The following is a 13,562-nucleotide window of genomic DNA, read 5'->3' on the forward strand; positions in this document are numbered from 1 at the left end:
CTTCCTTCCTGATAGCACTCAGGCTTCCATGCTTCCCAAATTAACTCACAGCACTTTACCCCAATCAGGAAAGTGCTTCTCAAAGCTGGAAGTTAAAAGAAGAAAAAAGAAAAGGAAAGGAAAAGCCACCCACACCATTCACTGTTTTCTCCCTGCAGGCCACCTAGTCCTTGTGCTACTTCAGGAGAGTAGCTTTTCGCCACAGCCGGTGACACGGCTCTTAAAGGGTCAGGGCGGTCAGTCTGGACCCTGGTGAGCACGAACAGTTTTCGTGCTCCGGGAAATCTGTTATCTGCTGACAGAACTTATGTCGGAAGCCAGGGGGAGGGGGGCGGTTCCCCTCAGCCTCTGACATCACACACTTATTATCACTGGGAGCAGGCGTGACTTAGTGTCTTTATCCGAGGCAGCCCGGAGGGAGGTCCAGCTGGCTAAGAGGTACCGAGAAAGCCAACATGGGACGCTGGGAGAGGGAGGGACGGAAGCGCCGCTGCTCATTTTCTCGCAGGCTGACAGAGGCGCCTGAGAAGGACTTGGGGAACTCGAGTCCAGCTGGCCCGTGAGCGCTGTGCCTGGCAGGGGCACGGAGCCTCCTCGGAGGGGTAAACAGCGCTGTCTGCAGCTCCTCGGGGTCAAGAAGGAAGAGCTGTTTCCCTGACCCCGACGTTCCCACAGCCCCCGGGACGGTGGAGCATGGGGCTGCAGCCTTCCCCACCCTTGGGAACTCGGTGGAGTGGTTAAGTTCTCTTTATCTCGCCAGTGTGCCTGCCCGCTCGGCCAGCGCAGTTTCACTTTTGCAAACATCTGTTTATATCCCTTGAGAGAAAAATATCGAGCAGCTGCCCCCAAGGACGCTGTTTCAAGGTGAGCAAGGTAAGGAAACTTTTTTTTTAAAGTTATCTGGGAAGTAGGTTAAGCCCGCTCTGGTTGTTTTTAACGCTTTGTTTTCTTAAACCCTTATCTCCCACTTCAACCAAAAGAATTTACTGCGGACCCGTAAGAATCCATGCCTCCCTCGTGCTGGGCAGCGGGCCGGGTGGAGAGAGCCGTGGGGGCGTGGGGGCGTCTCTACCCGGAGCCTTTGCTGTAGGATGGGGGGAAATGTAACTTGTGGTTTCCCCGCAGGGCGGTGGGAGATGGATAATTACACAGCGGCCCCGGACGATGAGTACGACGTCCTCATCCAGGGCGACCTGGACAGCGGGAAGGTGGACGGAGCCGTGGCCCCGGAGCTCCTCTCGGCCCGGCAGGTGCTGCAGTTCTGCTGCGCCGTGTTCGCCGTGGGCGTCCTGGACAACGCTTTGGCCGTGTACGCCCTGGTGAGGTTCAAGGGACTCAAGCAAGTGGGCGATGTCTGCTTCCTAAGCCTGGCGGTATCGAACCTGTGTTTCCTGCTTCCCCTGCCCTTCTGGGCCCACGCTGCCGCGCGCGGGGAGAGCCCCGGCCACGCGACGTGTAAAGTTCTCGTCGGACTCCACTCCGCAGGCCTGTACAGCCAGGCGCTTCTCAACACCCTTCTCCTCGTGCAAGGGTACCTGGTGTTTTCCCAGGGGAGCTGGGCGTCCACCCTCACCACACTGCCCTGTGCCGTTGTCGCAAGCGTCCTGGCCTGGGTGGCGGCCGCTGCGCTCTCTCTGCCTGAAGCTGTGTTTTATGAGCCTCAGATGGAAAGACAGAAACACACGTGCGCCTTCGGCAAACCTCACTTCTTGCCGGTGGAAGAGCCGTTCTGGAAGCACGCTCTGGCTTTAAAGACGAACGTTCTGGCGCTGGTTCTTCCTCTGCTGGTTTTGATATTCTGCTGCGCGCAAATGAGGAAAGCTCAGAGCTTCAGGGAGCGGTGGCACGATCTCCGCAAGCCTGCTTTTGTCCTAACGGGCGTGTTCCTTTTGATGTGGGCACCTTACAGCACTGTGCTCTTCCTGTCTGCTTTCCAGGAACACTTGTCCCTGCGGGGGGAGAAGAGCAGCTACCACCTGGCTGCAAGCATCCAGGTCACACAGCTCATCGCCACCACCCACTGCTGCGTCAACCCTCTCCTCTGGTTGCTTCTTGACCAGACCTTTACTAGATATCTCCGCGGCCTGTTCCCACGGTGCAGCAATGTCCCGTTTCAAAGCGGCGGGGACCCTCAAGCGGAGCCAAGCCAAGGTCACGACAGTCCCATTGAGCTGTACAGTAGTGTCCATCAAAGGCAGGATGCGTAAACATTAGTCCTTGTCTCTTCGCCTTGTTTTATGTAATTTTTGTTTGTTTGTATAAAAATGGAACGTGGGAAGAAAGGGGGCTGGTTAATGGATTTTCACTACTAAGCACTGGATTTGGCTACAGCGCAGAACCAAGCTACTTATACCAGTGAACTCCACCTCTCCTCCATAGTGCTTGTCCGAGGTGTGGGTGTGGCTGGTGTGTGTCCCATATCTCTGAGAAAGAAACTGTAGCTCAGTAATTTGTTCAGAGGTACACAGCTCTACGTGTAGGACAGAGATCCCTTGCCTTGGGGCCTGGGAGTTATTCTAAGTGTGCCAACCTTTCAATGATTGACAGCCAGGAGTGGCAGCATGTGTCTATTAATGCCAGCACTCTAGGGTGGACTAAGGCAGGAGGAATCCCACAAATGCAAAGGTAGCCTGGGCAACATAGCAAGACCTCCCCCAACTTCAACTTTTTTGTTCAACCAATTACGTGCAATGGATATGCCCCTTTAAAGCCCACTTTGAGGGCTGGGACTGTAGTTCAGTTGGTGGAATGTCAGCCCTGCAGCCCTGGCTTTGACCTGCATCGTGGAGTACACCTAGTATGATCATGGGTTTTTGCTTTGGTTTTTGGCTTTGGTTTTTTGAGACAGGGTTTCTTTGTATAGCCCTAGCTGACCTGGAGCTCTCTTTATTGTCCAGCCTAGCCTTGAACTGAGATAGGTGCCTGTCTCTGCCTCCCAAGTGCTAGGATTAAAGGTGGCTAATTTCAGCTAAACTCAAGAGGTGGATGCTGAAAGATCAGAAGTTTAAGGTCATCCTTGGCTACGTAGTGAGTTCAAGGAAACATTATGTTCAAAGCAAACATTGGCATGGAAACACTTTTCTCAAGCACCTTCTCCTGCAGCTCATGAGAAGAACTGGCTGCATGGAGGCTGTGGGACCCACTAGGCTCTCTCAACTGCTCGCTGTACCCAAGCTTCCCTGATAATTTCGGCCCATGAGGGCTCCAGGTTTCAGAGTTAGTTGTCTCTACCTATGTCATGAAGGCTGTGGTGTTTCAGGAAATTTAACAAGAGTAGATGTAAAAGTATGTTTAGAAATGCTGGGTTAGATGAACACTGTGACCTTTGAAATGTAACACATACCTCAGGCCTCATTAGCCTGTGACTACAAATCATTCCCCACTTCCTTCTGAAGGTGAGTTCCACAGTGCTGGCTCCTCCCACCTGCCAGCCAGCAGGAGGCCAGCAGTTGCCCAGGGTTACCCGTCTGGGGTCTCGGGGTGGCCCCTCTTCCTGCCTCTGGTGTCCCGCAGTCCATTTGGGCCGAGGGCCTTGTGGCCACACATCTCACAGGGCTATGATCAGGCTACAGGCCTCAGAGTAAGTTAGGGACAAGCAGGGACAGGCAAGGAGTATAACCAGAGCTCCCACCCAGGAATCCTTCCCAGGACAAAGGATTCTCCTGTCGGTCATCATCATAACAGAAGGAAGGGGGGGCGGCCTAGTGAGTGAAGGCACTTGCTGTGTGAGCCTGGTGACCTGAGTTCAAGCTCTGGAACCCCCCTAAAGGTGGGAGGAGAGATCTAACTCTGAAAAGTTGTCCTGAGACTTCCACATGAGCCTTTCTGAACATGTGTGCTCGCATGCGCGCGTGCACACACTCACATGAACCACACCCCGAAAAGGAATTTTAAAAAGAAAAAAAAATATGTATACGGTGGTATTTTTAACATCTCTAAGTAACTAAAATTGGAATTCTTGTACAGTGCTGGTGGGAATATAAAATGACACAACCAGTTTGGGAGAGGTTGGAAGTTTGTCTAAAAGCTAAATATGGAGTTACCAGTCACTCCACTTCTAGATGCTTACCCAAGAAAAACGAAAACGAAAACGAAAACGAAAACGTGCCTGTACACACGCTTGAACACGGACCTTCGTGAAAGCTGTATTCATACAGCCGCAAGCTGCCTTCAGGCCACCTGTGCCTCAACAGGCGGACAGAGAAACAGTTGCAGACTACAGAATCCCACAGTCCTCAGAGGTGGAGCAAACGGTGACTCCTGCTCAGTTCGTTATAATTTCCAATGTGTTAATTCTTATTTTTTTATTTAGATATAACTTTAGAAAACGCAGACTCACCCTCAGTGGCTGAAGTGGCTGTTGAGGATGCTTACACAGGAGGAGTATGGGATACATTACAAAAGGCTCACTAAGGGTCTGGTGAATATGCTTGCTATCTGGGCGGTGGTGCTGTTTTCACTGTGACCTGTCGTGCAGCCACTGTTTTCCAATATGGCTGATTTTAAAAGCTTCTGAGGCACACCAGGGTGTTACTTCAGGCTGTCTTGGGGCATAGCCTAGGGTCCTCTGCTGCCCAGGCTTCCATCACATGCCCAGAGTTTCCAGGCAGCACAAGGGATGACTGCACCCTTTCACCCTTACCCATGACTAGGGAGGAGAACGGGGTGGCTTCTCTCTCAGCTGCAAGAGAGAAGAGAGACTCAGGCAGAAAGCATCCCGTAGTTATGCAAAGAGGTTTGGGAAGTTCAAGAATATAATCTCCTCACAGATTTAAGGAAGCAGGTCTAGGCTCTCCAGCCACTTCTATGTTAAACAGAAGTCTAGGAGGGAGTAGCTTCCTTCTCTGACACTCACTGATAGGGATGAACTTAAAGAATGGCCTTGTCAGCATTTCCAGGATGAAAATTCAGAAAGTGGAAAGATCCAGAAACTCTAATGGGAGCTGTAAGTAAGTGGAAACTCTAATGGGAGCTGTAGGTAAGACAGGTGCTGAGAATCCAAAGTGGATGTGGTATACTCAAAAATGGGAATCCAGCAGGGCCTTTCTTCTGTGTTAGAACAAGTGGACTGTCTCCTAAAAAGAAAAAAAAAATTGTGGACAGTGAGATGGCTCAGGGGATAAAGCTGGTTACCATCAAGCCTGTTGACCCATGTTGGGTCCCTGGGACCCACAGGGTAGATGGAGAGAGCAAACTCCTACAAGCTGTCCTCTGACCACTATATGTGTGCTTTGGCGTGTGTGTGTGCGCGCGCACGCGCACACACACACACACACACACACACAAATAAGCATGTAATACAATTTTAAAATAACACTAGCTTTTCTATTTTTCCACAAATACTGTAATAAAAAACTAACAAACAGTAAAAAGCCAACAGAAAATGGCTAGTGTAGTAAAAACAAAACAAAACAACAACAACAACAAAAAAAAACCGATAGTGCTTCTGGTTTGCTTGCAAGCCATTTGCCTGTGGAAGAAATTGCTGGTTGGCTCTATCTGTGAGGAAGGCTCATCACTGTAGAGTATTGCAGGAGGCGTGGGTGAGGGCCTGGGCCAGCCTTCAGTCTTACCATGGCAGCCTTACAGAAACAGAGCACTGAATCCAGCCTTCCAGCTCTCCAGACCACACTGCCTAGGGAAGGGACTGCACATTCCCAGGAAAGGGTGTAGCCATCCCGGCAGGAATGAAGACATGTGTGCCTCTCTCCCTTTGGATATCAAACTATTGAAACAATGGAGGGAATTGGACTTTCCCTGGGAGTCTCATGATAGAGAAGGGGAAGCTGGATGTTGTCTTCTGGGAAGAGATTTCACATGGTTCTGACCACTTGTTAGACCACCTTGGAGGAGAGACTGGACTGGAGACAATGATATGAGGGACCACACCTTGACCAGGACTGCTTGCCCTCTATTTAAACCTGAGTCGTATGTCAGGACCCCAAATATAGACTTGGGTGGAGGTCTGTTACTTGGGTGTTACCAGATTTATTAGGGTCAGAGCCTGAGACCTGACAAACCAGGCTTGGTCATCTGTCCTCAAGAAGTCAACTAAACAAGCAAGTAATGGTAAAAAGCAGGAGGGAGAGAGGGAGAGAGAAAGAGAGAGAGATGTTTGATGTGGCCACATTGGGAAGAACAAAGAGACCCAGTGTCCTCCTTTGTCTCTGTGGTTTGAGTATAACTCAAAAGCATGTAGCATGTAGCAGGGCCGTCTGGGCTAGGATGCGGTTCTGCTCATCACCATGCCCTGGCTCCTCTGCTGCAAGCCTGAATGCGGCTTGGTAAGGAGTTCTCAGGACCCTCCTGAAGCTAACAATTCCAGGTAACACAGACACCTGCGAAGAGCGTACGGAGACCCCAGAGCCCTCTCTGAAACGGCGCTATGAGACAGCCTGTGAATTTTTCCAGCAGAGTGGCACTGTTCCTGCCGTGTGTGGGGTGAGGTAGGGAAGCACGGGGAATATTAGTAACCCAGGACTCCCCCTGGTTTGGGTTATACATGCCTACTTTCTAATAACACTCTTGGCTTCTTTACCTGAACATGCTTTGCAAGCACGCCTCTCTCGGAACAATGCATCTGACAACCTCAGCCCCACCTTCAACAGGATGCCCTTGCACCCCTCTCAAAACAATAGGATATGTTTATTTTCTCTGTCAAACTCTGACAGTGTCTATTCAAAAGGATTCCTAATGCATCCTAGTTAAGGGTCAGTTTCATCAAGCATGAACTGGTTTTTGAGCACATGTGCACTAAGGCAAAACTGTGTCCTCAAATGAACTTTTTTTTTCTTTTTTAAAAAATTTATATTTTTTTTTATTTATTACATTTGATTTACTTGTATCCCCCTCCCTCGTCCCTTCTGAATCCTACCCTTCCTCCCTCTTTTCCTCCTATGCCCCTCCCCCAGTCCACTGATAGGGGAGGTCCTCCTCCCCTTCCATCTGACCCTAGCTTATCAGGTCTCATCAGGACTGTCTTCATTATCTTCCTCTGTGGCCTGGTAAGGCTGCCCCCCCCCTTGAGGGGGGTGTCAAAGAGCCAGCGACTGAGTTCATGTCAGAGACAGCCCCTGTTCCCATTTCTAGGGAACCTACTTGGATACTGAGCTGCCGTGGGCTACATCTGTGCAGGGGTTCTAGGTTATCTCCATGCATGGTCCTTGGTTGGAGTATCAGTATCAGAAAAGACCCCTTTGCCCAGATTTTTGGTTCTGTTGCTCTCCTTGTGGAGCTCCTGTCCCTTCCAGGTCTTTCTATCTACCCCTTCTTTCATGAGATTCCCTGCACTCTGCCCAAAGTTTGGCTATGAGTCTCAGCATCTGCTTTGATACCCGGCTGGGTAGAGTCTTTCAGAGACCCTCTGTGGTAGGCTCCTGTCCTGTTCCCTGTTTTCTCCCTCCTCTGATGTCCATCCTGTTTGCCTTTCTGAGTGAGGAAGTAGAAAAGATCATCCTAAGTGAGGTATCCCAGAAGCACAAAGACACACACAGTATATATCCACTTATAAATGGATATTAGACATATAAGATAGGATAAACATACTAAAATCTGTACACCTAAAGAAGCTAAGCAAGAAGGAGGACCCTGGGTAAGATGCTCAATCCTCACTTAAATGAACTTTTAAGGAGAATCCCCTATGTTATCTTTGCTTTTCTGTGGCTGTGATAAAACATCCTGACCAAAAGCAAGTCCGGGATGAAAGGGTTTACTTGGCTTATGGGTGACAGTCTATCATGAAGGGAGGTTGGGGCAGGAATCTGGAACTGAATGGGGAGCAGTGCTTGCTGTTCCCTGCTTGCTCGGGTACCTTGCTTGCACTGCCCTGGCTCAGCTGCCCAGGAATGGTATGGTCCACAGTGGCTGGACCCTCCCTACCAATCAGCAATCAAGAACATGACCCACAGACATGCTTGCGGGCCAATCTGATGGATACAGTTCCTCAACTGAGATTGCCTTTTCCTGAGAACGTCTAGATTTGTGTGAGATTGGCAAACACTAACCAGCACACTCGATTTGTCATCTTGTGCCTGTGCATGATTAGGCTTGCACACGATAAAAGTCAGATACATTTTGGAAAGAGACACACACACACAAAAAAAAAAATATGACTTATAGCTCTATCAGCCAAAACAGAGAGCCACACTCAGTATGCCAAATTCCTCACCAAATTCTTCCTTCTCCTTCTCTTGCAGCCAGTAACAGGAAGTCCCCACAATAACTGGGGCCCTTGAGTGTCTTCACTCATGTGGCCTGTTGCTCCTGGCAAGTGTGTTCTGGTCTCTTCTATTGTTTTGCTTTAAATAAAGTTTCCTTGGGACTGTTGCAAGTTTGTGTAAATTGTTATTTCAGTTCTTCGGTTAAGAGGCCAAAAACCTGGAGACACTTGACCCCTCCCCACACTGTGGGGCAGCAGGGCGTTCATAGGACCAGCTCTTCCTGTGCAGCCCACCGCCCTGCCAACAGCGGTTCAGATGAGCTTAAAGATTCATCTGTTGGGGGTTCTTTCCGTCTAAGGAAGATGTGAAAGGCATGACTTTCTCACACAAGGTCTGTTTCACAACAGAGGAGATGACTGCCGGGCCATTTTTGGCTTTCTTCAGTCAGTTCTATGAACCGGAAGTGAGAGACGGGTGAGGAAGGGTGGGTTGGGACAGGCTGGACCTGTGCTGGGTTCTTCAGCTCAGTGTGTCCGAGGACACTGAGTGTGTTCTCACGCTAGGCGGGACTCTGCCTTGTCTTCCTTTCTCCCTGTCCCCTGGTCCGTACAGGGTGGAGAGACATGGTAACTGGACAGCTGGATATCTTCCAATGTTAGCAGGCCACCAGGAAACAACGCCCTCCCTCAACAAAGAGGAAATGGAAGCTAAGGGACTTTTTTAGTTCTTTGCTTGTTTGGTTGTCTTATTGCTGTGCAGATTACTTGAGTAAGCTCTTAAAAATTCAACATTTAAGACAAGGGGCCTGAAGTAGAATCAGAGACCAAGAAAACGCTGTGTTGTTTTGGGTTTCTGAAGGGAAAGATCTGGCATATGTGTTCTGACTGGGGGTCATTCTTCCACCAACGGAGACAGGGGACAAGGGACCTTCCCAGGATCTGCCCAGAGCCTTGGGAAACGTCACCAGTAAAGGCAGGACTTGGGTTCATCGCACCATGATGCCATTCTGGAAAAGCCTTGAGGCCCTGTCCCGGGTAGAAACAGAAAATGATACAACACATAGGCTGCATTGAATCCAAAGCTCACAGTTTTTCCTGGGGACACAGGTGTGAGGAAATGACAACAGGACACTGAGCAGGACCCAGTCTTCACGGTTAGAGTGACTGGATTTAGAAACATGATGTAGACACACTTCTGGGCTTGTCTGTGTGGGGATTTCCAGGAGGGTCTCACTGAAGACCCACTGTGACTGTGGGCAGCACCATCCCCTGGGCTGGGTCTCTGGCTGAGTAAAAAGAAGGCAGCTGAGCACCATCATTCCCCCCTCTCTCTCCCGACTGTGAGCACAATGTGACCATCCACCTCACACTCCTGCCCCAGGCCCTCCTCAGTGTGATAACTTGTATCCTCACGATGACTGAAAATGGATCGTTTCGCCTCAAGCGCATGTTGTCAGGTATTTTGTCACAGTGACTAGAAAAGTAACAGAAACACACACTCAGCTGAGTGTGGGGATGGAAGATGCAGGAAGCTTGAGTCTGTGGGACTGGCACCGTGTAGGAGATCTAGATTTCCCACGTCTGTCTGTCTGAAATCGTTCCCTAGAGGTGTTATATAGGGATTTTTCTCTCCCAAGGCCATGAGAAGCACAGAACCTTAGCAGATGGACATTTCTCTCATCCACATTGAGGTCCACAAGAGAATGGGTTTCCTCTTCTTTTTTCCTGTCTATCCCTGCCTTAGCCAAGGGTCCCTACATCTTCTAATATTTGGGTATCATTCTTTCTTAAAAAGCCAAGCAAGACATCTGCAGAATGCCTAGGACCTCTCTTAGGAGGACCCTGCTGTCCCCTGACAATCATCTCCACCACCTCCCTACTTTCCCCTCAGCTACCCCTCATTTGGAGTCCCTGGCCTCTCTTCACATGCTTTCCCCCCCAGGCAGACAATTTTCCTGGATCGCTGTTACCAAAGGAAAGGACAGGAAAGTCAACGAACGGTGGGCATTCTTACATCCTGGGTACCACTGCTAAGGCTCCACAGCCTAGCCAGTATTATTAAAAGGCAGCGGTGGCACACACGTTCAATCACAGCACCTGGGAGGCAGAAGCAGGCAGATCTCTGAGTTTGAGGCCAGCCTGTTCTACATAGAGAGTTCCAGAGCTGCCAGGGCTACACAGAAACCCTATTTGGAAGTCGAAAACAAACTAAACCAACCAAACAAACAACACAGGACTTCATAGCCATCATGCAGGAATGGCCCTCACAACTGCACTCCTTGAGGAGCTGTCCTAGTGCCCAGCCAAGCACACCCCTTCTGATTCCACACCTCTTTCCACTCGGTCAGCTATTAGTTCCCCCATCATCTGGCCAAGGGAGTCAGCTCTGTGTGGCTCTGAGCTCTCACCCTTACTTTTCTCAAGTCATGTGGCCTCTCAAGACGTTTCCCTGGCTGACACGGGTTCTGACGTATTCCCTGGCTCCACCAGATCATTCAGACACGGCTTCTGGCGTTCACCCCGCCCCTTCTGTTGAAAAATTTTTAAGAATCTATTTCAGGGTGTGGCCCTGGGAAGCCAGCAGCCATATCACTTTCAGCATAAGGAGCAGGGTGGTGCCCAGGCTCACAGCGGAGGCTGGCGGCTTGCGAATGTGCCCCTGATACAGACGACTGCTGAGGTCTGGGGTGTTGAATCCTCCTGGAGCTGGACTTACATGTAGCTGCGGTTGTCCAACACGAGTACTGAGCCGTCACTCAGCTCAGCTACTAGTGGATGGGAGAGATGGCTTAGTGGTTAAGAACACTTGTGGCTCTTACAGAGGACCTGGGCTCAAGTGGCAGGATCCACGTGTAACTCCATTGCCAGGGGATCTGACACTGTCTTCTGGCCTCCAAGGACATCCGGCATGCACTTGGTGCACAGACATAAATGCATGGAAAACATTTATACAGTTTATACATTTACAAAATTTTAAAAATGATTTAACATATTTAATTTTTTCTTTATGTGTATGTGTGTGTCTGTCAGTGGGCATGTGTGTAGGTGCCTGTGGAAGCCAGAAGGTGTCAGATCCACTAGAACTAAAGTTACAGGTGCTGGGAGCCGAACTTGGGTCCCCTGGAAGAACAGAAGACACTTTTAACAGCTGAGCCATCTCTCAAGCCCCTTGGTTACTTTTCCTGTTGCTACCACCAAATGCCCGAAAAACAAACAAACAAACAAACAAAACAAAACTTTGGGGAAGAAGGGCTTATTCTGGCTTAGACCTTGAATCATGGAGGAGTAGAAATGGTGCAGGCTGCTCCGTGGTAGCAGCCATGAGTGGCCAGGACTCTACCTCAATACTAGGAAGGCCAGAAAGCAGGAAACAAACAGGATATAGGGCTGGGCTATGTGGGACCAGGCTATAAAGCCCCAGCAACCCACTTCCTCCTTCCTCCAGCAAGGTTGCTCTTCTGAAACTCGACAACCTTCCAAAAGATTGCCGTGGCTGGGGAACCATGCGTTTAGATACATGAACCTATGGGAGACACAACAGGGCAGAGAAGAGCCTTGAAACTGAAATAACCAGACGTTCTGCTTCTCCTCCAGAAATAAAGTGTCCTGCTGGACTATTTCATTAACATTAAATAACGGGGATCAAATAGAAACTTTAAGAGTTATTGTCTGAAACTTTAAAAGTTATTTTCTATTTCGTCCTGGGTTCAGACCAGGGGGACAAATGGCAGAACCACCACTGACCCCTGGTCGGACGCAGAAGCAAAGAGGGAGGCAGCCTTGGTTGGTTAGCCCTAGGGGTAGTTGGCTCCCAGAGCACAGCTTCTCGGGAGAAGATGACGCTGCATTTCATTTCAAACAGGGAAAGGGATTTTGCTGATGTGTCTTTTGTTGTTGTTTAGTTTTTCAAGACAGGTTATCACTGCGTAGTTCTGGCCATTTTAGAATTCTCTATGTAGACCAGGCTGGCCTCAAACTCACAGAGAGCCACCTGCCTCTGCCTACCGAGTGCTGGGATTAAAGGCATGCGGCACAACACCCAGTTCACTGATGGGTCTTTAGTTTCACTTTCTGATTCATTCAAGAAGGATCTTGTCGTTTAATTGTTATGTTTTGCACCTGCACGCATTAAACTCCACCATCAAATGTTTCTCATTGCATAGACTTTTCAGGCTAGTGAAGAAGGACAATATACCTGGCCTTAATTCCACATATCAAATGAAAAAGGAATGAGTTTTGGTCCCAGGATTATTGGCCCTTTTCTGAAAATTCCAGATCTGCAGGCAGCAACAAACTGCCCTTTTTTTTTTTTTTTTTTTTTTTTTTTTTTTTTTTTTTTGGTTAGCAATGGTGAACAGCAGTTAAATGCATGAGGGAGTAGAATTCAAGATCATTGTCTTTGCTTTGAAGAGCTCATTGGAGTAAGTGGGTAGAGGAAGTGGTGATTAGGTGGCTGGGAAGGTAGCTCAGTCAGCAGAGCCTTGCAAGCATGAGGGCCTGAGTTTGGTCTCCAGAACCGACACTGTAATAGCCAGGCATGCCTAGTTCTTTTGTCAGCTTGACACAAGCGAAGGTCATTTAGGAAGAGGGAAGCTTAACTGAGGAAAATGCATGTATAACTATAAGAATGCATGTAGACAAGTCTGTGGGGCATTGTTTTCTTGATTAATGATTGATGTGGGAGGCCCCAGCCCACTGTGGGCAGTGCCATGCTGTGCAGGTAATCCTGGGTGTTATAAGAAAACAAGCTGAGCCGGGTGGTGATGGCACACACCCTTTATCCCAAGCATTTGAAAAGCAGGAGTTCGAGGCCAGCCTGTTCTATAGGACAGCCAGGGCTACAAGAAAGAAAGAAAGAAAGAAAGAAAGAGAGAGAGAGAGAGAGAGAGAGAGAGAGAGAGAGAGAGAGAGAGAGAGAAAGAAAGAAAAAGAAAGAAAAAGAAAAGGGAGGGAGGTTGGTCATGGCATTTATCACTGCAATAGAAAGCAAGTTAGGGTGCTGCACTCTTTCAAAAGAAAAGGTGGGCGGTGCCTGAGCAGTGATATTCAAGATTGTCCTCTGGCTTTCACATGCGTGTACACGCACATGCACGAGATTGGCTGGCGAAGAACACACAGTCATATGCAAACATTTGCTGAAGTGTACGTGTACGCACATAGCACACGTGATCTGGGACACACATACATACTGTGATCTCTGTGTGAATAAACCAGATCCCCTTGGGGAAAAAATAGTCACTTGGCTCGTCCCCAGATTCCAGATCAACAGGCACCATGCCCAGAACTTCAGGACAAAAGAAGGGTTGAACTTGGAAAACTCCAAAGGCAAGTCCAAGTGTGTAGGCATTTGGTCAGACACACGATTTCACTGTGAAATTCGAGGCACAATGAACGACACATGATA

The 13,562-nt window shown here is 49.2% G+C and overlaps 1 protein-coding gene across 1 annotated transcript; it reads left to right on the forward strand.

The window, feature by feature from the left end:
• Positions 1–341: 341 nt before the first annotated feature.
• Ccrl2 (C-C motif chemokine receptor like 2) lies at positions 342–8,325 on the forward strand. Its single transcript, XM_021654660.2, has 2 exons — positions 342–873; positions 1,126–8,325. Exon 2 carries the CDS (start codon positions 1,137–1,139, stop codon positions 2,205–2,207), a length of 1,071 nt encoding a protein of 356 aa, XP_021510335.1. The 5' UTR covers positions 342–873; positions 1,126–1,136; the 3' UTR covers positions 2,208–8,325.
• Positions 8,326–13,562: the final 5,237 nt, after the last annotated feature.

Source organism: Meriones unguiculatus, chromosome 6, assembly GCF_030254825.1.
Source record: "Meriones unguiculatus strain TT.TT164.6M chromosome 6, Bangor_MerUng_6.1, whole genome shotgun sequence".
In the NCBI taxonomy this organism is placed as follows: domain Eukaryota; kingdom Metazoa; phylum Chordata; class Mammalia; order Rodentia; family Muridae; genus Meriones; species Meriones unguiculatus.

Bases quoted from the DNA above. Each gene is read 5' to 3' on its own strand.
- Ccrl2 (XM_021654660.2), top strand. From the start codon at position 1,137: ATGGATAATTACACAGCGGCCCCGGACGATGAGTACGACGTCCTCATC.